This window comes from Alosa sapidissima, chromosome 1 (genome assembly GCF_018492685.1).
Source record: "Alosa sapidissima isolate fAloSap1 chromosome 1, fAloSap1.pri, whole genome shotgun sequence".
NCBI lineage: Eukaryota > Metazoa > Chordata > Actinopteri > Clupeiformes > Clupeidae > Alosa > Alosa sapidissima.
In genome coordinates, this window is record NC_055957.1 from 20474596 (window position 1) to 20501064 (window position 26469).

The following is a 26469-nucleotide window of genomic DNA, read 5'->3' on the forward strand; positions in this document are numbered from 1 at the left end:
TTTAATAGATCCATTGCAATATATTAACAATATGTATCATCTTATATTTGGAATATTGACTGCTTGATGACATCATCAATTCAACATGACTGATAGTAATGGTCATGTGCTGAATGCTCCAGGCATATCTGTAAAAAGTTTCTACTCAAGAAGGCAAAACCAGGTAAAAAAAAATATTATGGTGTACAGGAGAGTGTGTTGAACAACTCTATGAGGTTAGAAATGAAATTTTATGTAAAATATAGTTTGTGGACGCTAAAAAACAACTGTCCACGTATGTGGACGTTGCGCAACAGAGGAGTTAAATGACCAAAAATCTGATTTTGTAACTAGGATTTTTTTTTATTTGTATTGTTCAAATATGAATTTAACTACTTTAAATTACAAAGAAACAAACATTTGGTAAACATAAATAATTACCTAACTACATGTTATACATTATGTGAACTGCCTATTTATGACAACATTACAGAAATATATAGAGACCAATGAATGGTGTGCATGTTTTGCAAAGAGTAATATATTAAGACATTAGGTGGTGACTAAGTGGTGTACCTCACTCCAAACTCAACACAATGCCCTTTGAACCCATGCCCATTTATCATTATTCATAATCATCATCATCATCATCATCATCATTCTTTCACCATGATTCAAATGTGTATTACACTGTACATTTGTATGTTTAACCATTAGCCTTCATAATTACAAGTTACATCATTAAAGTTACAAGCAGATCAAGTCTTTAAAAGCTTATCCCTCAAATTTGAGAAGGTTATCATGAGTCTAGTCCTCCCAGAAGCCTCTCCTGTGGTGCAGCGCTTCACTGAGCCTGGTCCGCAGCACCTCCTTGCACTGGTAGGGGTGGAGCATCAGTAGAGCATGGCATGTGAGGGCCTCTGGCAGGTGGTCCGGTGTGGAGTTTGGCAACACTTGTACTCGCATCTTGATCTGTTGCATCCCCAGGATAGGCACCCGGTCAAAGCCCGTCAAGAACACTATGAAAGGGGGAGGAGTGATGAGAGATCCAGTGCAGATCACATGGCTATTTACGGGGCAGCACTCCGATATGTAACAGGTGAAGCCAAAGTTCCCTCCAAAGTGCAGTGCTTTGTCTGTGTGCCTAGTTCTCACCGATAGATTCATTCCCCTTTTCCAAAACAAATATTATAGAGAAGTGCAACATCTGTCAGAATTGTACTCACAGAGAAAGGCCTTTTTGTCATCCTCCGAGAGCTCCTGGAACACCTCCCAGAATAAGACTATAGTTGGGTGATTTTCATAGAATCCAAATTCATATGATGCATTCTGGAAACAGATTCAACAACATGCCAACTCATTGAAATAATGTACACAGTAACGTCCCACTAAAACATCCCTAAGGAACTAAATTCCAAATTTTTACTAAATATTTCAAACACGTTTTTATCTTAAAACAAAATTAAGGAAGTTGAAGGTAATGCATAGGTAAGTTGAAGGTAATGCATGTCATAGGCCATAGTCTCACTATATTAGTTGTTCATCGCTGATGTTATATTGAGTGTAAACTTCTGATAATTCTTAATCAATTTTAACCGGAAAAATATCTACAGTATTTTTGGCAGGTATAGAAGTAGAGTGGAGTGACCTCTCTCATTACCATGACCATGTGTGTGCATGTTCATGTGTGTAATTGTGTGGCAGTTTATGAATGAGTGTGTGTGTGTGTGTGTGTGTGTGTGTGTGTGTGTGTGTGTGTGTGTTGGTGGGGGTGGGGCACTGTGTGTGTCTGTGTGTGTGTGTCTGGATTGTTTTTGTGTCACCTGTTTGAGTTTGTCCCAGTCATAGTCTTCCCTTCCCACCATCATCCCCCTCAGCTCCTCGGGGTGGAACAGCTCCACAACGTCTCGCGCACACACTTTGAAGAAGCCTCTCTTGAACTCTTCAAACACCTTCTCCACTGATTTGTTTAATATGTAGTCCACATAGGCCTGAACAAACTCCTTCCTGTGAAATATCAAAACAAACTGGTTTTTGAAATGCATAAAATCAAATGCATATATTGCATCTATATACATAACCTTGTAAATCAGATAATTTAAACATTCTAGGGAAAGTAAAACCAACTGAATGATAACTCACTTGTTAGAATTGGTGACAGGCTTTCCAGCTTCATTTGGGTCTAGCTCAACCTCTATGTTGTCCCAGCTTATCTGGCATTAGACCATTAGAGAGATAAATATGACATGACAACTGTCAATGTATCATCACCAAAGGATAGGATGGGCAGGATATAGTTACACATAACAATTAACTTCAACATCCAGCAGTTCTGCCCAACGACATAGGGATTTCTGTCCATAAAATCAGATATCTTCTCATAAACTATAAAATGTAGTTATAACTGTTTCATAATTCATACTTAGGTCTACAGCATTTTTAATCATGTCCTTGGATGCTTTGAAAGGCACAAGAATAAATATATGATGATGAGGATCAAAGTAAGCCTTTTTACTCATTACTTACAGAGAAGAAAAATCCCATGCTCTCCACATCATCATAGTCCAACACCTCTTGCAGACTCCTTTTACAAACATACAGTAAATATGTACTCATTGTAGGTAGTGTGTGGAAAAGTGACCATGACCTTTCCAAATAAACCATGTTGATACTAAAAGTATTAGTCCTAATCAACTAATGTAATAAATTAGTGTCCACGCTTCAACACACTTACTTTGCCACAGAGCTAATTTCAGCCAGATCCTCCAGTGTTAGCGGAATGTTGAGAAGCTTCTTGAACAACGCTGATGGGAAGGGAAGGTGCACCACACTGTCGTTGTACAGCGCCAGGCCACAGAGCATACCAAAGAGGAAGTACTTCTTCACTTCCTCTCTGGGCTGTTGAAAGACAGGATAAAGAGATTGAGAGGTCTTTGATAACCTGTTGATGACCCTATGAAAAATATTAAAACATTGTCAATGTCAAAACAGCTCAAAAACAGCTCAAAACGTTTTAACATTACCTGAGAGGGGAACCAAACCAAGGTTTCTGTGTCATTGTACATGAACATCTCAGAATGATAGAGTTCTCTGAACACATTCAAGAAGAAGTCTCTTTTGTCGACATCTGATATTTTGAGTTGCACATTATTCTCCATGTATTGCACCTGTGACAGAAAAAAAAAACGTCCACCAATCACAAAATGCAAACTGGATTTTATATCTAGACATTAAATATGTGTTAAGGTTTAATGATTTAGTAAGGATTGATATACTAATACTAAAGATTACTGAAGCTGCATTTTAAAATGAGACAGACATTTGTTTACCCCTAAGTATTTCCTGAGGTCATGTGTTCTTGCTTGCTGGAGCTGACTGAAGGCATCCTCCAGGAGTGCGGTGCGTCTCAGATTCAGTAGAAAGCATGAAGTTTCATTTGCCTAAAGTTTAATGCATGCAGTTATTATTGTCATATACATATGGCATACATATGTAGAACATACACAGTAGAACAAATCTGCTTGGACAGAAATTGTTTGTTTTATGTTGTTTTGATATTGATTGTTTTATGTTTTTGCTATAACAGTTCAATATATGGAAATTATCCAAATTCACTTAAGTGTCTAAATCTTATTGGAAATGACTATTCTAGTGTCCAAATTCTTTCTGTCCTAAATTTGATTTATACTTACCCTCATGTGTTGAAGGTGAAGGTTTAAAACAATATGTTTGCCCTCCAGGTTAAAAATGCATGGACTTGACTTCAACTGAAAGATGTTTTTCTGAAAGGTAATGTATACTGTAATACACTGATGCAATCATTGATGTAAGGGATAATGCCCGACGAGGTGTCCATTATCAGAAATAAATGGACGACGCGGAGGCGTTAACTGTCCGACGCGAAGTGGAGATAATGGACGCATCGAAGGGCATTATCCCGTTTATACCATGGTCACTTACGAAATAAATAACTATAAAAACAATTATTAATATTAAATAAGTTTTAGAGCTAAAATCGTTTTTTCAGCTGTTTATTTTAGCTGTTTAACGCTGTGGAATGTTGATAAGTTGATTGTTGATAATGCTGTCTTGGTTACCAACTAGCGTTTGAGCCAGCACAGTGATTTAGAACTGTCATCAGGCAATTCGAACGGAACGTCTTTTTATAGGTGTAGTATATCACTTTTTAAACGACACCCTTTTCAACGTAGACCATGGTATAAACGGCAATATACTTATGATGACTTTAGACTTTTGAACACAGTTACCTTGTACAAAGCCATCGTGTTCTGCATTGACACTTGCTGTTTTTGACAAAGTGGATCCCAAAAAACATGAGGTTGGTTTAGTCCAATCAATCTGGCATTCAACTAACAAGGAAACCAATGATTCAAATGAAATGCTGGACACTGATGCACATTTTTAGTCTCTTGCCTCATTTAAAATACATATGCATAGATCGTGGGTTAACATTTTTGCCACTTATTACTGTATGCCTCACTACTGCTTGACCACTGTGCACACGGCTGGACATTAAGACAGCACAAGTGGACGACATTGAAGTGAAACAATATACATTTTAAAGTCTTAAATGGTTATAATTTTAAGTTAAAAATAATCTTTAGAATACTTTTGTCATTTATGTATTTTAAAAACGACTCACTTCTTTGAACACTGAGTTGACTTCTTTGACAAAGAAACACTGATCAGGGATCCTTCTCTTGCCTCTCCTGATGGCCTATTTTTGAACAAAGAGTGTTGATGGATTAACAGTAATTTCATTAAATATTTAACACCACAGAATTATCAACAGTAAATCGTAATCATATCCTTCACGGCTGAAATGAAAATGGTGCCTGTAAAGAGTCCAAGCTTCCACACCTCATGCACCCTCTGTAGAACCTGTGTTAGCTGTAGTGGCTGTCCATGGTCACTGGCATTGTTAACGCTTTCAGCAAAAGCCTTTCCTGACATTGTCCGGAAAACTTTCAAAACAGTTCGGAGGTATGAGCCAGGAAGTGTGGACCAGAGGGTTTCTGTGGGAGAAAACTGTATAAGATAACCAATATAAATGCTATCTCAGCGCATCTAGGTTAGTTATGGCACAGTTCAAACTTGGTTGAAAAAAAAAATGACTTCAGATTGGTTCAAATGTTTGGTCTGAACATTAGGTGGCAACATTTTCATGTCACCTACATAAGAATACTGTGATGACTCAAGAATGGGGACAGTGCCACAGCATCATAGCTACGGAGTAAGCGGAAGTGCTAAAGGACTGAAGTGCATTAGTTGCCACTTACCAAGAACACTCAGCGAATCAGGGTGCAGCCTGACAATGGCCTTGGCCAAGGGGATGGCGAGTGTCTTTAACTGCCACCTCAAATTCTACCCATGAGCTGTGAACTGTTTGAGCTTATGTTGACTAAATTATATCTGCTATTTCTACTTATTTAGCAACTTTAACGGAAAGAGATAATTGCTTCTGAGTACATTTTGAGTACAGTTGTTCAACCAATGCAGCAGGTATATATCAACGGAGACTGGTTGGTTGCAAAAGACAGTTCTTACCCAGAGCTTTTAGCGAATCAGGGTGCAGCCTAAGAATGGCCTCGGCCAATGAGACGGCGAGGTCTGTCCCCCTGTGCTGTTTGAGCAGCACCCTGAGCAGCTCTGGCAGGATGAGGTAAACTCTGAGGCCCTCCACTCCAGCAGGGCTGGGGCTCAGAGACGGGAGCAGATGCTGCTGCACCACAGACTCCACCTGAAACAGACACAGCCATGAACATGAGTTGAATCTGTGAGTCTTGGCCAACCTGGATAACCTGGCCTTGGAGATCTAGAGATGCTACTACCTCAGTCAACACTGTGTGCTTTTCTGCCATTTTTTCAAAAGCGAGACGTGCAAGTGACAAATCCAGTCCAGAGTTCCTTATGCTGGTCAGGTAATGTTTGTCAGAGCTAAGGAAAATGTGAACAAAATGAAAGCAATTTTATTCTGTTTTGACAAGATTAAAGCCACAGACTTCAGCCAGGCAACTAAAATCAGTTACCCTAATGGTAACATTTATTCATGTTACAGGGACGATTATATAATTAATTGATCATACCTTGTGTCAATAAAGCTTCCATTAATGCAGGATGCTGAAGCAAATATTCTACAAATGTCCCTGAAAATGAGAAACAGCTGAATCAGTTGTCATGTTTCCACAAAATTCGGAAAAAAGTCTGTAAAAATGTTCAGGCTAACTGAAATTACAAGTACAACTTATCAATGTAGTATGAAAAGACACACTCACTTGTTAATTTTATTCGATGCCTTTGAACCAGAGACCCAGCTCTCAACAGTCTGAATATCTAGTGTCAATAATCCTTTGCTTTTCGTGGGATGAGGTTTGGCTGGGTCTGACTGCAGGAATAATTTCAAAACATATTTTCAACTTAAATTCAGACTGGACTGGACACATATCTGCAGCATAACATCCAGGTCCTACTGTACCTGAGCCTGGCAGAAAGCAAAGGAGAGATGCCCTCCAGCAGTAATTTTCCCAAAGGTCTCCTCATGATCTATGGAAGAGCAATAGACAGTAAATAACTGGAGTGCCTTTCCCAAAGTCTTCTTAAAGTTATCATTAAGATTTGTATGATGTCATTTCTACTTTTCCAAAGTGTTTCCCAGAGCATGTTGTGTGTGATGTCTGTATGCTACTGAGACCTTGAATTTACCCTTGGGGATCAATAAAGTATCTATCTATCTATCTATCTGTCTATCTATCTATCTATCTATCTATCTATCTATCCTTAACTATCGCATACCTTACTACTAGGTACTTTGGTAATGTTGGTCTGTTGCACCCTTTACGTTATGTTACTATAGTGTTGACATCAAAGAAATGTTGGGTTAGTGTCTAGATGTATACACTGACTCAGTGTAAGACCAATTATGTGTTCTAAAGTCACTAAAAGTCACCATCCATGGGCCCTGATTAAAGCAACACCAAAGAACTTTCCCTCTGTCGCACGCATGCTATTTGTTTATCCAGCACCGGCTTCGCAAATACGATGTCCATAGACAAGGTAGAATATATTGCACGATTTATGAAAGTACGATGTATTGCGACATCAAATGCAAGTCAAATTTGTAGTTTCTTATGTCTCATTCCATCGAACTACAGATCCGCTACCCGATCTGGCAAACTTACATAGTGCGGTTATAGCCGATAGAGGGCTGTGAAGCGAATGCAGAAGTGCCGTTCACCCTGTTACAAGTTGATGAACCACTGAAACGATTTTGGAAACATTATTTTAAGGTACAAAAAACTCTTTGGTGTTGCTTTAAATTACTAGAAATGAGCAAAGTGTTTTGGATTTGTGCTTAGGATCTTGCTCATGGTATTAAATTAACAAATTAATTTTGCCTCATCATTTAATTCCCTTTAGTTAGACTTTAGACTGTACACATTACAATTAGGATCCCATAACTGAGGGACGCACAGCTGGTCATCTTTTACAAGAACTCTTTCTGTTCAACGGCTTTCAGTCTAAACGTCCGGTAGGTGTTGCTCACCGGGTGGAAAGTGCACATAGAGAGGAACAGAAGAGTTGGTGCGCTGTCCATTTCCAAGCTGTCCCTGTTCACCACGCCCAAATGCGAGGATAGCATTGGAGTCTCCCACGAGTACTAATGTATGGTGTCTTGAAGGATGAAGAAGATATACGAAGAGGAATAAATGACTTCTGAACTTGTATTACTATATGAATCTGTACTTGAAATTTGCTTTTTCACCAAAAATAAAAAACAGTGACATAGAACATATGAAATGTTACCTCCCACAGGCGATCTGAGACACCTTCGAGCCCCAGAGTTCAGCCACCAGTCGTGGTCGCAGTTCATCTCTGAAGGAGTTGTGCCCCAGCTGGCCATAACGTCCTGATCCACATGTAAACACTACTCCATCCTGGAACCATCACAGCAGATCAGTCATGAAACGGTAATACTATATCAACCAATTTACCTACACTCATTCATTGAGTAGGGTAGAGTATAAGTAAAGTAAGCAATCTCTAAATGTATTCCCCGAAGAGTGTTGGATGGATAACATGGATGCATGAAAACAGTCAGAGAGTTCACCTTAGTTAAAACTGCTGTATGGTCTTCTCCACAGGAGATGTGGACAATCTTCTTCATATTTAGAGCTGTTATCTGAACGGGTTCAGGGCAATCTTATAATCAGAAAAGATCATGTCAGTCTTTACAATTTGTCAATCTTTTGTGACACTTAAAATAAGATAGGCAACTCTAAAAATAACAATTATATATCCATGATATCACTTGACACACCTATGTTGTTTCCTAGGCCCAGCTGCCCAGCGCTGTTCTTGCCCCAGCCAAACACGGCCCCTGAGACGGACAGGGCAAAGCTGTGGTCCCCTCCAGCACTGATCTGAGACAGGGGGATCCCCGCCAGAGACTTGAGGGGTTGGGGGGACATGGTGCTGGGCTCCCCCTTCCCCAGACCCAGCTGACCATTGGAGTTCTGGCCCCATGTGAAGACCTGCCCATCTGGGAAACAAAGAGACATTATCAAAACAATGTATGAGTAGATTTATGGATGTCAAAGTAATGTGTAACTCCATTATTCTAAGACAGACCTTCAGTAAGAGCAAGTGAATGCTGATTTCCGCATACGATCTGAGCAATGCGTTTATTATGTAGTACCTCAAGAGGCCTGAAAAAGGTAAACATTGAATTCGTTTTTAAAGAAATTTGGCTACTCTGTAAATCTGGGTCAGTTTATCAACAATCAATAATATGTAAACAGTGTCGTTTTTGAACCCACCTCAGTTTGTTGAACCTATCCAGCGACAGCGCCTTTCCTCCACTAAGAATTAAGACAGCGGTGGTTTCCCCACAACATACAAGGTCAATCTCCTTGACGTCGTTGAAGTTTTCTGGATGATTAAGCACATATAATGAACAGTAGTGCCAGAGGTAAAGCGGATAAGTAATGGCGATATAGACTCGTTTTTCACGCATTACTCACTCAGTTTTCCTGCCCTCGAACTTCCATCCTCCTCCTCCTGCATTCGGAAGATGGATAATTTACCCTCACCGCGTAAAAACGCGACAATCGTTCTCCCCGATGACACATAGCGAATCTTGTTTTGCGAGCGCACAAAGTGAATAGCGTCCTGTATGTCCACTGAGTCAGACTTAGTAAGTCCCCTGTCTGCATGTGCGCCCCATGTAAATAAAGACATTTTGGAGGCTAAATGATGTGCTGCAGATCTGTTCATGCTCACTGACATTTCTGTGGAGGTTCCGATGGACACCGGTGACGCGGTGTAGAGCCTCATGAATCTGGAAAAGAAACCGAAACTAACCATCATTTATTCAAACGATAGTTGCTTTCGTTTTACAAAGTAGAGTTACGCCACTGAGATAAGCCTATCGCGAAATGAAAGGTATGGCCTACTCTTGTTTTCCCGAGGGTACGATTTCATCCTTATCACAATATAGCCTAATCTACATAGAATAATCATGCAATTAAGAACTAGATATAGCCTACCGCAAAGAGGTACAAAATATGACCGCCGCTTCAGTCCTGCACAATCTCCCCGCAAAAATAAATTACTCTTGTCAATTTGTCTCCACCTCCTACTCTTGCAACTGTTGTGTATGTAAATGAGTGTGTGCATGTGTGTCTTGATTTTGTGAATATGTGTGCTTCTGTGTGTGTGTGTGTTTGTGTTCACTTGTGAGTGTGTGTGTGTGTGTGTGTGGGGGGGGGGGGGGGGGAGATAAATGGAGATAAACAACTCACATCTATGCCAAAATGAAACACTGCAATCAAAACTCAACAATCCTTTCTAAAAATGTAATCAGAATCAGCTTTATTGGCCAGGTTTGCGTAGACAAACAAGTAATATGATTCCATTAATCTTTGCTGTCAACATTCACTTAATACTCACTTAACATATAAGAATAAGGCATTAAAAACATAAAAGAATACAAAGCAGAACAGTAAAAATGGAAGAGCAGTAGAATATGGCTATGTATAAGTATAATTACAATATGTACATTTGCAATAAATAGAACATTATGGGTGGGATAGGGCAGTGCAAATTGTCCCTGTCAAGGTTGCCATGGTGGGGTCATCCCTATGTTCCTATGGTCTGCTCGGGGTTAGGGTTAGGTTTTTTTTTTTTTTTTTTTAAAGGGTTCTATGAAAGCGGGGAACATAGGACCCGGGGAGGTACGCTCCCGCCATGGTCGTAGACACCTCAACAGGCACAGGCAAGATACAATATACAGTTGAAAGAGAGGGTAACAGTGCAATATAAGAATAGACTGAAGAAGAGATTTAAGTTTTAAAATATAAATATAGTGCAAGGCAGTTCAGTGCAATGATAATGGTTTACAGTTTTTCTCAATTGTTTACACACAATTACTGGTACTTGAGACACGATGACCACAACATATAACTCATGCACCAACCCCCTGAACCAATTCTGCTAAACTACAAGCACAATTCCTGCTTTACACTCAATTTGCAGTAAGCACACTTTTTTCAAAACACTACACACAATTCTCTGCATTTGGCACAATTTTTTCATAAAGAAGATCTCTTGTTTTCACAAGGAACACACTGCCATTTTAAATCCTAAAGTTAATTGCCCTACTCTGCACACTGACTCATCACATGGGCAAACACCTGTCACACAGTTTTACAATTAGCAATCAGAGCTTTAGCATAATGCTTGTGATGTGGATGAGGTGCTGTGGCCAGACAGAAACAGAAGAGAGGATGCAGCATAGTTTTTTATTTTTTTACTGTAACTCTAACTGTATACAGTAAATTATTCTGTTGTTTTGTATGTAGTCCACTGTATGTGCAACTTTGTGTTGGTTGGGATGTACAATGTGTACATTGTTTTTGTGGGGGAAAATAAAATATATGTTATCGTGCATTTGTCTGTTCCGAGTAAAAAACAATATTCTCAACTATTTTACACCACACTTTACTGTCTGTAGTAAGTGTAACACTAATCAAACAAAGGCCTAAGTCATTATGATGAATGGAGAAGAAGTGTTTTCCATTCATCATAGTGTTTTACATTGAGCACGTCAGTGTTCAACTGGTTCTTATAAATGTCTATTCATATGATGGTTTGTGTCATTTGAAAACAAAATACCATTTTGAGAAGAAATAATATTTAATTATTTATTCATTATTTAATTTAATAAATAAGTTTAATTTTGCAGGAGAATTGAGGGGTTTTGCCCATTGTGTGTGTTTTTTTATTTGTAAGGTTCTGAGAGTATGAGGCATGCTTTCAGAAAGTGTGTGTAAACAATCAAGAAAAACTGTAATACCAACGTAAGGTAGATGGGCAGAACAGTGTTGATAGACTTTGTTCAGTGTAAGGGTGGGGGCTATTTCTAGGCGTTCAACAGAGTGACTGCTTGGGGGAAGAAGCTGTCTTTATGTCAGCTGGTTTTGTCGAACAGTGCCCTGTATCGCCTACCAGAGGGAAGGAGGTTGAACAGTTTGTGACCAGGATGTGAGGGGATTTCTGTAGTAATCAACTGACATTTTTTGCAACAAAAGCTTTTACAAAAAAACAAACATTCCTACAGAAAAAAAGTAGAATCGCACTTATCAATGCAATGCCGTAAGTGAATGTACTCTATAAACAAATAAAAAATGTGGCAACAAAAGTAAAAGAAAAAAAAAAATACTGGAGAAATTGAAAAAAATTAAATCTATTGAAAAAAAAATCTATTGAAATAAACATATATTTTGTCTTGTGTGTGTGTGTGGCAGGGGTGGAGTGGGGGCTTTATGGATCCTGCCTTCTGTTCAGATCTGGACACATGTCCTCGTCAACATCGCAGGTGATGTCCTCTCTGGCTAGGCAACGGGGGAAATATCACCTTGTGTGCCATACAGTATGCACCCTTGAGCTGACCCCACCTCAATGTCTCTGCATACCCCTCCCATTGCTTGCATGGGGAGTAAGAAATGGGGAGTAAAACCCACACACATACCTGGCAGATAGGGGCAGATACAGAACTGTACATGGGTACTCAATGTAAAAGTACACACTTGAACAGGTACAAGTGTGCTAACTTATCTGAAGTCTGTTTGTAGTGCTAAGCCTCAGACTGTTTTCACTGTTTTCTCTGTAAGTATTTCAGGTATGTGTGTGGGTTTTACCAATTACCAGATGTGCTTGCATTTTGAATAGAAGTGTTTTCTCAATGATAACAGAAGATTTCACATTTGAACAGTGTCTAATGTAAGAAATTGTGTGTAGTGTTTCATAATCAGTGTGTTGCAGAATTGCAAACAATGTGCAAGGCAGAAAATGCGTTTAAGCTATGGTTACACAGTGTTTAAAGTATGCTACAAGAAGTTTAGGTATTGAGGCTTTGGTCTAAGCATTCGATTTTAGTATGTAGGCAATGGCCAATAACTGTAATGGTGTGTGTGTCTTTATGTGTGTGTGTGTGCCTGCTTGCCTGCATGTGTGTTTCTGTGTGTGTGTGTGTGTGGGGGGGTGTTTATGTGTGTTTGTGCGTGTGTGTGTTTATGTGTGTGCCTGTGTGTGTATTTGTATGCGTTTGAGTGTGTGCGTGCGTGCCTGTGTGTGTGCATGTGCATGCATCTGTACTGTGTGTCTTTACGCGTGAGTGTGCGTGCATGTGTGTGTGCATGCGTGTGTGTGTAATGTGTGTGTGTGTGTGTGTGCATGTGTGTTTAAGTGTTTGTGTGTGTGTGTGCCTGCATCTGTGTGCGTGTGTCTTTATGGGTGTGTGCGTGCGTAATGTACAGTCACCAAATGTACACATATATTCCTCACACATCATCCCAGTTTTTCCGTCCAAAACTTCACATTAGTGTCAATACAATTCAAACTGGATGTTTACTGGTTGCCCACTTAAAATCTAATGTAATGTAATTCTAATGTGATATGATATTCCCCTGTTTCATTAAGCATGTATTTATTTTAGGATCAAATAAATGAACATTAGATAGAACAAACAAATATGCACTGAATAAATTATGGATATTGGGAATAACAGGATGACTTTTTCACAACAAAACTACATATTGCATCTTTAAGAACCATGTCCATTTAGCTACAACCAAACTCTTCGCAATGATTAATAGCATGGGTTAGATTCTTGCGCAGTGTGTGAATGGTGCTGTAATTTGGAAGTGCCAGGGATATGTAACATGTGCTGGCCTGTGGATAGCGTTCATCAGCGTTGGTCACGTTCAGCTTAGAGACAGTCAGACGGAGTTTGGCAAGGCCTCCTACTGGTAATCGGTCTGTTCCCTGAACAAAGGCTAACAGAAAAAAGTCAAATAAATCAGCAATGCCTGATAGAAAATAGGAAGTAAGTCTGTATGCTAATATGGCTGATAGCCAGCTTTAAATAAGCAAGTCAAGTATAGCACTGAGTTTGGGGGGTTATTATACTCACATAAAAACTTCTTCTTGTTTTCGTCAGAATACTCAAAGAAAACTTTCCAGAAATCCTTAACTGTTTTGTCAGTGGGGGTACAGATGTATATTGCGTTCTGGTCAAACAAAACACAAAATAGGAAGACAATGTCAGTGGAAAAGAAGAAAAGGTCAAGCCTAACTCCTGTGAGACTGCTGTGAGTGATGCAGAGATGGGGACTCGAGTCGCACAAACAGTGACTTCAGATTTGACTTGCGACTCCACCTCAAAGACTTCAGACTTGACTCGGACTCGAGCTTCGAGACTTGTGAGTCATGAACAACCTGTATTTCTATTTAATTTTATTGGTACATATACGTTGGGGAAACGTATGGCGAGCTGTCCCCTTTGCCATAATGTGCAACGTACATGCTCTATGTGCATGCACTCACAGATCAAAAAGGCATTGACCATGGCAACACCAAGTCCTCCCGGAGTTGTGCGTTTTTTGTCATTAGGCTACTTTTGGTTACAGTAACTTTGTGTACAGTGAAAACAAGCAAACAACTACATGAAAGGTGTATGACACCAGGATAATGATGCCGGTTTAACAACGTCAAATTTCATCATCCATCATCTCAAATTGCACCCAGATAGGTCAGTCACTTACTGATGTGAAAGAGACGTTAAACTTAGCATATATCGTCACAGGTGACAAGCTAAAAATCACAAAGTGTTATGCTAATGCTGGGAACAGGAAGATTTGCATATTTGTAGTTGGCCATATGATGTGACAGACTTAGGTTAATATTTCACCAGGTCCGAGGGCTAGAGGGATGTGTTAGCATTAGACTCTGCGATGTGCTAAATTGGAGACCCAATGTAAGTTCTGGATGTAAAGAAAATTAAGCTAACTCCATTAAAGCATACGTGATATTTTCAGTTTCACATCCACTGGCTGCCCACATTTTATTTCAGAAAACAATATGATAGATGTTGCCAGGGTTGGAATTTCACGACGACCATGACCGTCATTGCCCCTTGCATTGTCCGTGATGCCCCTCGGAGGTCCAGAGGTCAATGTGGCCTTGGTGCCCCCTTCTTTCAATATTATGCTTTCCATCCGACTAATAGTAATTTGTATTTAGCCTATGGCCTGTCAAAATAATCTTAGCATTCACAGTGCAAATTAATTTAGTCTTGCGCAATGGAGAAAGTGACAGCGCACGCAAGAACGTGCGTCCAAATTCACCCATTCTTCTCTGTTGAACTACTCGCAAAGTAGCATACTCATCACACACAGACATTACATGTATCACATCAGATGAAAGAGCTTTTTCTCAGCTTTTAAACAATGCTAGCCGCTTGTTGCTGTGGTAAACGGTTCGCGAGAAAGGTAACTTTAATTTAATCATATTATTTTACATACAGTTCTGCGCCCATCTCCTTACCCATTCATCTCGGTGAAATATTTTACAAACTCTTCCCTCAACACATGACAAACCAACAGCAGACCTTACCGAACTCAAAGGTGTAAAGCATTCCCCTGTACAGTTAGCCACTGATGTTGATGTTGTGTTTTGTCATGTCATGTTGTGTTTTGGCCTGATGCACCACCCTCTACCTATCTACTAATCACGAAGTCAGTCGTGTTTCGGCATCCGGGTTGGCAACCTCGAGTCAGGGGGGAGGGGGAGGGGGAGGGGATACACCGCTCTACAGTATTTTGAAAGTGATTGCAGTACCAGTTTTGGCCACAATCTTACATATAGTTCCTTTAACAATACAGTGTTAGGGAGAAATCAGATGGCCAAAGACTTGAGACTTGACTTGGACTCGTGACAAAAGACTTGAGACTTGACATGGACTCGAGCTCGAAGACTTGAGACTCGATTTGGACTTCCAAAAAATGACTTGTGAACATCTCTGGAGTGATGCAGTGAATAACTGGTCTGAGCAGCACCTTCTGTAGCTCCTCCCACTGGTACTCCACCTCTCCACAGAGAGTGTTCATCAGCTCATCAGGACGGAACATTGTCCATGTCCTGCATGGGCAGCCCAGGTCAAAGCCCTTGGAAAAGTCTTCAAATTGTCGAGTGACAGATGTGTTGAGCACATAGTCCACGTACAAGTCAACATATCTTTTCCTGGTAAAGACACAGGATCAACACACACACACACACACACACACACACACACACACACACTTAATGATTATAATGTATATTTACAGAGTTAGATGTGAGATATTTATTGAGAAGCAAGATCTACCTATTTGCTTTGGAAACTAAGACATTCCCTCCATCTTGAATCAGGTCATGACCCTTCACCTGTTACAAGATAGGAGCATATGAGCAAATAAAGACAAGACAGGATCTGTGGTCTAACTGACTGATCTGGATCAACACTGAGCTGCTGTCTGGGTTAATATAACAAGAGGGCAGTACTTACGCAGAAATCCAAATACAGATCATCAATAACATCTTCATCTTCATCCAGCAGTTGTTTCAATCCCCTTATTAGAAAATCAGGTTTTTTTTAAAATATGTTTTCAATGTGTGTCCCTGCACGTTTTTATAACTGAGTTCTATAATCCTCAAACCCTTTGCTATTCACTGTATAGACCTTTATGCTGTATGTCAAAAACCCTGCCAAAATATGAGATTTTGTTTGCAGTTTTACTCTGGTGGGCCAAATTTGGCCTTACTGTAGATGAAATGAAACATTCCATTCTTCAGAATGGCACTTTGTTTGTGCTACTGGAATCCCCTTTAGTAGTCATTACCTGGCTTGGCATGGTGACAGTTCCTCCAGATCTTCCAAAGTTGGTTTCAGACCAAGCAGTTTCTTAAAAAGTGCTTGCGGATAGGTGGAGTCGACTGTGCAGAGATTATACAGTGCCATCCCAAAGATCATGCCCAGGTAAAGGGATTCACTGGTGCCTGTGCAAATCGTACGCTGTGAAAGTGGTTTCACTTATGACAAACAGCTTGACCCAAAAACAGTGAATTCTACAATGATGAGATGAAAAGGTATTCAAATGTATTTACCGTATTGGCCCGAATATAAGACAACCCCCTTTTCAGGACTAATTTTTGGAAAGACAATAGATAAAATATAAGCAGCTTTTTCTTGTTTGATTTAGTTTTTTTCTGGTGATGAGACATTGGGTGAATTCATTTAGGCCATTTAACACCATTTAAAATAAATAAATCTATATATCAAATATATTCATCTTTTGGGAAACATTTGTCAAATTTAAATTAAACTACATGTACCGCATAGCGCCCGGGGACGAAACGAAAATGTTCCGTAAAAGTCTAGTGGGGCTACATACCCAACAAATTTCAGGTGCACCGGTGTTTCGGTGTCCAGGGCATCGTTGACCAAAAATTCAGGAAGTAGATGACGGAAAGAAAAAAAAAACTTTGACAATCATTATATGACCGCTTCGCTAGCTTCTCTAGCGGCGGTCATAATAAATAACAGTGATATGTTAATGAATGACTTCACTTGGCATTTGTATAATGCCATAAAAGTGCAACTGATAGACTGTGGTAGCCTAGGCTAGGGCCTATGTCTACCCATTATGAAGGAAAAGAACCATAGCCTCAATAACTTTCAATAACTGCATTAACCATACACGTCTAAGTGTAGGTCTACAGTCTTGAAACAAGCAGTTTCAACACTGACAGATGTTGGCACTGGCGTTTGATCAGCATTGCCCATCAATTTTTTCCTTAAGTTGATCACATACCACTGAAAAGACCCCTCTCCTCGAAGTCTGAGGGCAAGCGCTGGGCAAGACTTCTGCGATGCAATGACAGTCTATTACACCGCGTCATTAAAGGACAATTCCGGTGCAAAATTAACCTAGGGGTTAATAACACACCGCTAATTAGCTTATAACGCTAGTCTTAGGGGCACAGAGTAAAGTAAAAAGAAATCACTATTTCTGTACTACTAACAAGGCTCAAAATAGAACCACACTTTGACGCAGAGCCGGACAGTAACGGAGTACATTTACTTGAGTACAGTACTTGAGTACAATTCTGAGGGATCTGTACTTTACTCGAGTATCATTTTTGGAGAGTACTCATGACTTTACTCGAGTACATTTGAGAGGCAAATATTGTACTCTTTACTCCACTACATTTCTATCCATAACCGTGAGTAGCCGTTACTACTTCTAAAAAAAAAGGAAAAAAGAAAAATCTCAGAATCCCTCAATTTGTTATTTCCCTCTCAAACGTGATTGGATTGTGCAGGCGCCACTTATTGGGACAGCCTATCAGCAATCACCTTCAGCTTTCCGCCAAAGTCAACTTCATGGTCAGATTTAGATAAGAGATGAAACCATGAATGAAACGCAGCAGGTCCATCCCGGGAATGTGCCAACCTGTGGCCCCACCTCGCCAGACTATTTCAATTTTCTGTTAATGATAGTTTTCGCTTCAAGTGTTTCAATTACAAAATAGTATTTTGTACTTTAAATACATGTATTAGAAATACTCCCCATCCCTGGCAACATGGTAAAAAGATGAAAATGACTTGATTTTACTTCCAATTCATTTTACATTCTCCAAGGTATTAACATTAACATTTTTCATATCTCCATGTAGGACATTTCTGTACATAAATGTAAGCACTGTGGCAGTAGTATATGCAATATTTAGAAAATGTAGTCTTGATACTCAAGTACTTTTAAAAACAAGTACTTCAGTACTTTTACTCAAGTAGACATCTGACTGTTGTACTTTTACTTGTACTTGAGTAAAATTTAGCAAAGGGTATCTGTACTTTTACTCAAGTAATGAAGCTGTGTACTCTTTCCGCCTCTGCTTTGACGGTAACATAATGAGGGTCCCTACATGTAAACTGAAACATTGTGAACTTTGTAAGAGTACAGACAGTTTATTAAAAAATATATTGTGACGTGACAGTTCAGCTCACATTTGCATGACGTTGGACTCGTTGAATGCCGTGCAACGTGAGCTGAACTGTGATGTGACTTTTTTCCAAGATTGCCTTTATTTGTGAACGGTACTGTCTTTCAACCGGGCCAATACGGTAATTCAGAAATGCTACTATTTATGACTGAAAGGAAAAGAAGTCAACTCACATCTGGTCTGAACCAGACACACTGGGAGTCATCGTAGATTTCCAACGTCTTGCTTCCCTCAGTAGAAAATGCGTTTGTAATGAGTTTAAAGAAGGCACGGGACACGCCACCAATATCCACACCATCTTCCTCCTCGAATTTAACCTGATAGTATAAAAGTATTAGTAACATCCATGATTTAAATTTGTATGTAACAGTAGTCTTTTAACATTCTGACCTTTAGTGGCATCCTGAATTGATGGTGATCTGCGGAGCGAAGCTGACTGAGGACACTCTCCAGAAGTTCAGTTCGCCTCACTGTTAGCTCAAATTCGGCTGGTGGTAACCAAAAGTTGGAGAAGCCAGATGCCTTAGAATGAAAACAAATTAAGATGTGAATATTTCTGTAACAATAAGGATGAAAAATAAGGTGCATTTGTCAATTTACATTTTCAACCATGACTACCGTATAATAAAAGGAACATTTTTCAATGTGAAATCATTATAGGTTTCTTGCAAATGTTTGCGCATACTTCCCGTATGATATCCAAACTAACTTGGCACAAGTTGCCAGCTTACAAAAACTAGCCAGACACCCATCCATCAGGCTCAGAAACTCCAATGACTTATTTAAGAAGCAGCTTGTAAAGCTCTTGTCTGTGAAAAGTGATAATAAATAAAATAAATCTGTAAAAAAGGAAAGAGTACCACCCAGTAATTTTCTGCCAGTGCAAATCCTGTAATCTTGTATATTTGTACAGACAATTCCTTAAGTAATGGAAAATTGCTTAAAATAACAGGAAATATTCTTCAAATATTTACAGTAATTTCCTGTGTATTAGCCACATTGTGTATAAGCCGCAGGGCAGTGTTTTGTGCAAGTAAAAAAAGAAAAATATTAATACCATATTAACGGCCTCCGTGTATTAATCTTATAGCTGAAAAAAAATTGGCAACATCACTGTATAAACTGCGGCTAATAGTTGGGAAATTACGGTAATGAATAAATAATATTTTCTCTTATTTTTTTATCCATACAATTTGTATACAGTGCATAAAAATGACTACCACTTTCTTCATGTTTAAGATGTACACAGACTGTTATTAATACCTACTTCTGACTGACTCATGTTTAGGATTTAGAGACCGTTATTAATACCTACTTTCATCTTTTCAGCGGTGCCTTTAAAAACGGCATATTTGGCCTCCAGGTCAAAGATGCAGGGACATGATTCCAACATCTTTAAAGTTGTCTGAAGTAAAATTCACATTAAAGTGACAAACTGGATTACAACTCCACATTAATAAATGAAAAAAATGAATGAGGCATTTGTAAACCTAAACAGAGCACTTACTTGAGCAATGATATTTTTGATCTGGAACATGTTTTCTGGAACTTGTCTTCTGTGTGTAGCCTGCCAGTCAAAGAGTCAGGCCTATATATGATTCCTCTACACAGCTTAATCTTGCTCCTGAGCAAACTCTTCCCCTCATTCTAGAGTGCTCCACTCTAAGATCTTTGATTGGTATCACTCAAACTGAACACATATGATTAATCAAATCATAAGCACTGCAGTGACACAATTCTTAAAAGTAATCTGATTCTGGAAGATGTGACATCCATTGAGATTTCAATCAAACACCAACAAAACACCAGAGAGTGAACTCAAAAATCCCTTCCCCAAACTCCCCTTCCATTTCCCCAAACTCCCATCCCCTTTGGTGATTAGCTGGTTATGTTTGGGAGACAGGCTTGCTCGACTTTGATGGTTCCCAGTTCACAGAGCAGACTAGAAATCACTTAATCGCTGATGGTAGCCCACCTTTAAGCAATGGTGTGATTACAAAATATATATAAAGTGAAGAGGGTGGTGGCTTGTCCAAGACCATGATTAAATATCCCAAGTTCCCTACATTAGAAATACTAGTGCAGAGCCCGTTCAAACATGCCATTCCTGTAGAAAACCCGTAGCACAATTACATGCCTGTATGTACGGCTGCTTTAAAAGGATGATAGGGGGAAACATAATTCCAGCTAAGCATTCAATAATGAATACTATTATAATATACTGCTCAAAAAAATTAAGGAAACACTTCAATCATACACTGGATCGGTACTCTGACACTGTTTGGCTCTGAGCACAAGTAAAACTTTTGAGGCGAGTGTTTTATTTTGCAAGAACTGTCAGACATTCTGTGAATGTAGTTTGGGAATGGAGAAAGGGGTGGAAGGTTTCAAAAAATGTGTTTTAACAATTGTGGAAAACTGTAAGTGTTCCCTTAATTTTTTGAGCAGTATATTAGCCTATAATTAATGTGCAGTAAGCAGAATTTAGGCATAGCTGCATTTATAGGCATTTTGTGGAATGATGCATCATCGTATAAAATTTGCGACGATGTGACTCAACAATCTCTAGCCTATAAGTGACACGTTCTGTCTGTCACTCATTGTCTGTAGCTGATCGAATGTATATGTTTAGCCTATTGAATAACTTAATGTTATAGAAGACAAAACATTTTGTAGAAAGATGCATCATCATATGAGATTTGCAATGATGTGACTCAGAAACGTTGCTCTGTCTGCCACTTATTAGCTGTGTGGCATTCTGAAACATTGTTAAATTCGGGACCATTAGCCTATCGCTTGTTTTAATTTGGGACCTTACAGTCGGAATCGTCGTTTGTTTATTCAAAGTCCAAAGTAGCCTGGGCTATTCAAAGTGTCAGTTTAGTGCACATGATGTTTACGTCATTTTGAATACCCACTGCATACCCGTGTTTTTGCAAAATCCCCGGAATCATTTTATGCAAGCAAACTGCATAGAATCCTTATTGTTGACGTCAGACATGATAATCATCCAAACATCTTGACCCGTGCTGTGCCCTGATTCAGTGCTGCAAAAACTCTGATTACCCTCATCTGTCTCTAGTCCTGCGCTGTGCTATGTGAGAGGGGAAGTGGCTACAGTATAGCGGAGAAACCGAAAGTGTGCTTCTTATAGCAATATATTTAACGATATCTTTTCCATTTCTTATCTAAACAACAACAACTTGGCACTGCACTTACTCGTGCCCGTAGCAAGACAGCTGGTAAGTTTCAAATCAATCGGACCAACGGTTCGACAGACATATGCGGTTAACACACACACAGACAGACAGATGTTCCTGCAATTTATAGATAGATGAATCAATGTAATCAAAATATCTCTTCAAATCATCTCTATGATGTGATTGTCATAGTATTCACTCTGTACAACAATGCCACAATACCTCATACACCCTCTGCAGGACTTCCACCACTTTCTGCAAAGCCTCAGGACCAAAGAGTCTTTTGGGGATTCCAACAAGTAATGTTTCGCACACTGAGCGGAATGTTGTAACAAATGCTCCAATGAAAGAGCCAGACAGGCTGGACCAAAGCATCCCTGTAACCCCAAAAGAAACAAGTATCCATAAAAGTGTCCTTAACAGCCACCTAAGATTCTTCCCATGAGAAAGAAAAAGATGAAAGAAATAATTACTTCTGAGTACAGTTGTTCAACCAATGCAACAGGTATTAGCATATAATCGGAGACTTGTTGGTTGCAAAAGACAGTTCTTACCCAGGGCTTTTAGCGAATCAGGATGCAGCCTGAGAATGGCCTCGGCCAATAAGACGGCGAGGTCTGTCCCCCTGTGCTGTTTGAGCAGCACCCTGAGCAGCTCTGGCAGGATGAGGTAAACTCTGAGGCCCTCCACTCCAGCAGGGCTGGGGCTCAGGGACGGGAGCAGATGCTGCTCAACAACTTGACTGACCTGAAATTAAACTACTGATTGAAAACAGACTTGTCTGGTGGATATATTAGAGCAGTCCACCCTTCAGCAGGCAGATAGAATTTGATCTGACCCCTCCTGTGTGATGTACCAAGTATATGTGCTCATGAACTCAGGTAGGAGGTACAGGGTTATTTTAGCACAACCGCTATAATCTAATCGCTTTCCTTGAATTTCCCCTGGGGATCAATAAAGTATCTATCTATCTATCTATCTATCTATATATCTATCTATAAACATTCATTCATTTGTCCCCCTATCAGTAAAAAAGTATTACTGGGTAAGTTGGACAGTAGGAAGGCCAAAAAAGTCAATAAATGCTGAGTGGAGGGCTGTGCATGAGGGGCTGAACTGAGTGTAGATGAGCTGAGGGCAGAGAGAGTGTGTGACAACTTGTGACTGAGCTGAGTGGGACTGGGTGGGAGCAAGTGCTATTTATGGGTTATTTATTGTGCTTTTAAGAGTTGTGTGAGTGTAATTAATGTCATGACGGACAGGGATGGATTACTGAATAGGCCTACTGGGTCCAGGCCCAGGGGCTCAGGGGGCCCTGAAGTCCAAACCTCGCTACTATGTTCTCCACCCTTGATATCTGAATGGGGCCCCTCAGTCAAATAACATGGGTTATGTTATTTATCCCTGATATTTCGATAGGACCCCTCAGTAAAATAGCACCAGTTACGCTATGTGTGATAATCATACTTTTCACGTCTGTGCCCAGGGGCCCTGTGGCCCATAATCCGCCCATGAGGTGGATGGTTGTGAATGTGTGTCCATTCTCAATGTATTTTATATTGATTCTATTTGTATCATATGTGCTATGTCCTATGAAGTTTTTTGCATTGTAGTTGTGGCAGCTTTTACCCTTTATCCAAAACAAAACACCCTTGGGAGACCTAGAGCAATAAAGTAACCTTGAGTAAGTAAAGTAACCGTAATTGAAAAAACCACACTGTGCATTGATATGCAGACTCCATCTACCTTCATCATGACTCTCCTCTCCTTTTTCGTCGTGGAGAGCTTCTCAAAAGCAATGCGAGCCAGAGACAAATCCAGGCCGGAGTACCCAGTTGATGTTTTGTAATGTTCATCACAGCTAAACATGAGAGAAATCTAAATTATACACAGAATACAACAATAACTGTAGCCTATGTTTGTGATTTTTCATTTGACCAAGAGAACAAGTAATGGGCCTGTACCCTGTCTCAAGGAAGCTTCCATTGATGCTTGAAGCAGATGAAAATATTGCTGTTATCTCACTGTATCCAAGAGAAAAGTTTGAAGTTTGATCACTGAATCAAGCGCCTCTGCTCATGGGCCCAGTAACATGTAACATTCAGTCAAAAAAAACAATCAAACAAATAAAAACTTGCCTCTGGATTCTTTTCCAGGAAGAATTACAGCCGGAGATCCACTTGTCAATCTTTTTCTCATCTAGTGCTTCTCTCTTTTTTATGGTGGGTTTGTGCTTGGCTGGGCCTTTCTGGCATTCCTGTCATATTAGCAGGATGTTTCTGTTATTTTGACTGTATTTTAAGCCCACCTTTGTAGTTTTTTTTTATCAATAACAGATAACCAGTACATGATTTAGGGCATTTTCAAACTCACCTGAGTAGAATCAAATAAAGCAAATGAGAGATTCCCTCCAGCAATAAGTTTTGTTACTCTCTGTTCCACACTGTGAATTGAGACATATGTCATGACATGAGGACTTCTTTTGAGTGTGGGAATCTACTCATGTCTGAATCTGCTTCTCAGGCCACTTACCTTGTGATAAGTGCACAAGTAGAGAGAGGAACACACTGATTGACTATCTGTCCATTTCCAAGCTGCCCCTGGTCACCACGTCCAAATGAGTAAATCTTTGAGGATCCTACCAGCGCCAGTGTGTGGTGCCTTGAATCAAAGCAACCAACAACAAAAATAAGTGTGTGATCATAGATATTTGGCTCCTCATTGAATTTAGTTCTTTGGCAATGATACAAATGTACACCGCTGTTCACGTGCAGACCACTTTTAGAATGACATATAGCAGCCAGAATTCAATTCAAATCCCTCACTTTGGCCAACAGGACACTTACTGGATCTGCACCTTGCTGTCTTAGTTGCATGATCTAGTTGAGCGCCTATGACGACCATGCATTGACATTAAAACGTCACAGTCACTACAGTTCTACATTTGTATGTTTATATTTTTTGTTAATATGATAACTCATTATTTTCATTGTTGGTATCTGATATTGTAATTATTACGCTTAATGTAGGCTTTTTTACTTTATTTTTTAACTATTATGTAATGGTTATACACTGTAAGTCGCTTTGGACAATAGCATCTGCCAAATGCCATAAACATAAACATAACATACTTTCCACAGGCAATCTGAGACACCTTTGAGCCCCAGAGTTCAGCCACCAGTCGTGGTCGCAGTTCATCTCTGAAGGAGTTGTGCCCCAGCTGGCCATAACGTCCTGATCCACATGTAAACACTACTCCATCCTTTAAGAGTCACAGAGAATAAGTATAAGTATATATACTCTTTTGATCCCGTGAGGGAAATTTGTTCTCTGCATTTAACCCAATCCGTGAATTAGTGAAACACAGCACACAGTGAGGTGAAGCACACACTAATCCCGGCGCAGTGAGCTGCCTGCAACCACAGCAGCGCTCGGGGAGCAGTGAGTGGTTAGGTGCCTTGCTCAAGGGCACTTCAGCTGTGGCCCACTGGTCGGGGCTCGAACCGGCAACCCTCCGGTTACAAGTCCAGAGTATATCAATAACTCCAAATGCTCTATACACTACAATAACAACAATAACTCTTAATAGGCACAGGAAAAATATTGTACAACCTTTACAAGAATGGCAGTGTGCTCCGTTCCACATGAAATAAAGATGGTCTTCTTGAGACTTAAGCAACTCACATCAACAGGTTCTGGACGATCTGTGACATACAAGTGCCTTACTGTATCACAAAAACTGTTTGTGAATATGTAACTTACAAAAGGTAACTTTTACAAACAACTTGCGAAAAGACCTGAATGATCTCTGCTTTGCCTGCACAAACCTGAAAGGTCTCCTAGGCCCAGCTGCCCAGCACTGTTCTTGCCCCAGCCAAACACGGCCCCTGAGAGGGACAGGACAAAGCTGTGGTCCCCTCCAGCACTGATCTGAGACAGGGGGATCCCCGCCAGAGACTTAAGGGGTTGGGGGGACATGGTGCTGGGCTCCCCCTTCCCCAGACCCAGCTGACCATTGGAGTTCTGGCCCCACGTGAATAACTGCCCACCTGAGAGGGAAATAATAGTGATTGGTGGTAGGCTAGTCTGTAAACTAAACGTCTATGGATATACTTCTCAATTTTGGCTTTTTCTTGTGACAGGTTGTCATGTAGTCTACCCTGTGAAAGAGCAATCGAATGCTGGTCCCCACATGCAACCTGAGTGATGTGTTCACTATTGAGCCCTTTCATACACCTGAGGAGAAAAAAAATATACTGTTTTAAAACTTATTCTGTCAAGTAGGAAGGAACAACTCAACCTGTTCGATGTTACTGAGACTGACCTTGGGATCTGAGTTGTATCCATAAGAAAAACCTTCCCCCCATGGGAAATGAGGACAACATGTGCATCCCCACAGCGTATCTCCTTAATCTTCTCTTTCAAGTTGAGGGAATCTATGAATTTTTCATTGTATTAGAATTGCTGACATGGATAACACTACAACACAACGTAGCCTGTATGCAATCGTGTCTTACTTAGTTTTCCAGGTTTTGCTTTTCCGTCCGAACTCTCCACACTCCAGAGATAGTCAACGTTTCCATCACCGCGTAAAAATGCAGCAATCCTTCTTCCAACCGAAATGTCCTGAATTTTGGATTTCGGACGCACAAAGTGTACTCCAGAGTTTGAATCTACTACGACATCAGACCTACGCAACCCTTTACGGGATCCTGCTCCCCAAGAAAACATCGACATTATTCAAGCAATTATTATCAAAATCCGAGTTATCTTCCAGTTGCTCTAAGGGACAGCGTTTCTAGGCATTAGCTACGCGCATAATGCTTATGGCGTTCATACTGGCTGCTATTCAGTGGAATGGGGGTAGTGTTATTGTTTCGGTTTGTCA

At 40.0% G+C, this 26469-nt stretch overlaps 2 protein-coding genes and 1 long non-coding RNA gene across 6 annotated transcripts in view; 1 reads left to right on the top strand and 2 right to left on the bottom strand.

Moving 5' to 3' along the window:
• Positions 1 to 26469, bottom strand: part of herc3 (HECT and RLD domain containing E3 ubiquitin protein ligase 3) — an 87172-nt gene extending 60703 nt beyond the window's left edge. The window contains exons 1-23 of one of the 3 annotated variants that reach the window (XM_042094128.1): positions 26099 to 26469; positions 25906 to 26017; positions 25741 to 25817; positions 25409 to 25630; positions 25194 to 25285; positions 24713 to 24843; positions 24114 to 24242; positions 23955 to 24024; positions 23720 to 23838; positions 23546 to 23605; positions 23328 to 23442; positions 22136 to 22328; positions 21804 to 21958; positions 19889 to 19948; positions 19697 to 19786; positions 18772 to 18903; positions 18555 to 18698; positions 16218 to 16390; positions 15884 to 15947; positions 15704 to 15762; positions 15396 to 15579; positions 13472 to 13568; positions 12969 to 13334 (exon numbers count right to left, since the gene is read on the bottom strand). In XM_042094128.1, coding sequence (XP_041950062.1) covers positions 13120 to 13334; positions 13472 to 13568; positions 15396 to 15579; positions 15704 to 15762; positions 15884 to 15947; positions 16218 to 16390; positions 18555 to 18698; positions 18772 to 18903; positions 19697 to 19786; positions 19889 to 19948; positions 21804 to 21958; positions 22136 to 22328; positions 23328 to 23442; positions 23546 to 23605; positions 23720 to 23838; positions 23955 to 24024; positions 24114 to 24242; positions 24713 to 24843; positions 25194 to 25285; positions 25409 to 25630; positions 25741 to 25817; positions 25906 to 26017; positions 26099 to 26318 — 2913 coding nt within the window. In that variant the 5' untranslated portion in view covers positions 26319 to 26469 and the 3' untranslated portion in view covers positions 12969 to 13119. Of the gene's footprint in view, positions 1 to 12968; positions 13335 to 13471; positions 13569 to 15395; positions 15580 to 15703; positions 15763 to 15874; positions 15948 to 16217; positions 16391 to 18554; positions 18699 to 18771; positions 18904 to 19696; positions 19787 to 19888; positions 19949 to 21803; positions 21959 to 22135; positions 22329 to 23327; positions 23443 to 23545; positions 23606 to 23719; positions 23839 to 23954; positions 24025 to 24113; positions 24243 to 24712; positions 24844 to 25193; positions 25286 to 25408; positions 25631 to 25740; positions 25818 to 25905; positions 26018 to 26098 lie in introns of those variants that run through there. The other 2 variants (XM_042094127.1, XM_042094125.1) reach the window with 2 other exon arrangements.
• LOC121710475 (E3 ISG15--protein ligase HERC5-like) lies at positions 402 to 9428 on the bottom strand. Of its 2 annotated transcripts, none has more exons than XM_042094131.1 (24): positions 9021 to 9428; positions 8817 to 8928; positions 8629 to 8705; positions 8318 to 8539; positions 8108 to 8199; positions 7804 to 7934; positions 7544 to 7671; positions 6476 to 6543; positions 6276 to 6385; positions 6087 to 6146; positions 5832 to 5937; positions 5548 to 5740; positions 4861 to 5015; positions 4643 to 4717; positions 4248 to 4283; positions 3672 to 3761; positions 3309 to 3419; positions 3003 to 3146; positions 2714 to 2877; positions 2506 to 2563; positions 2122 to 2192; positions 1803 to 1986; positions 1206 to 1308; positions 402 to 998 (listed from the first exon to the last, which is right to left on the bottom strand). In XM_042094131.1, exons 1-24 carry the CDS (start codon positions 9364 to 9366, stop codon positions 787 to 789), a joined length of 3048 nt encoding a protein of 1015 aa, XP_041950065.1. In that variant the 5' UTR covers positions 9367 to 9428; the 3' UTR covers positions 402 to 786. The 2 variants fall into 2 exon arrangements, with proteins under 2 accessions (XP_041950065.1, XP_041950064.1); XM_042094130.1 differs by having other exon boundaries at positions 4248 to 4349; positions 9021 to 9427.
• LOC121710560 lies at positions 973 to 8475 on the top strand. The gene is made up of 4 exons (XR_006032187.1): positions 973 to 1078; positions 3720 to 3768; positions 7813 to 7967; positions 8334 to 8475. It is a non-coding gene; the product is annotated as an uncharacterized LOC121710560 (long non-coding RNA).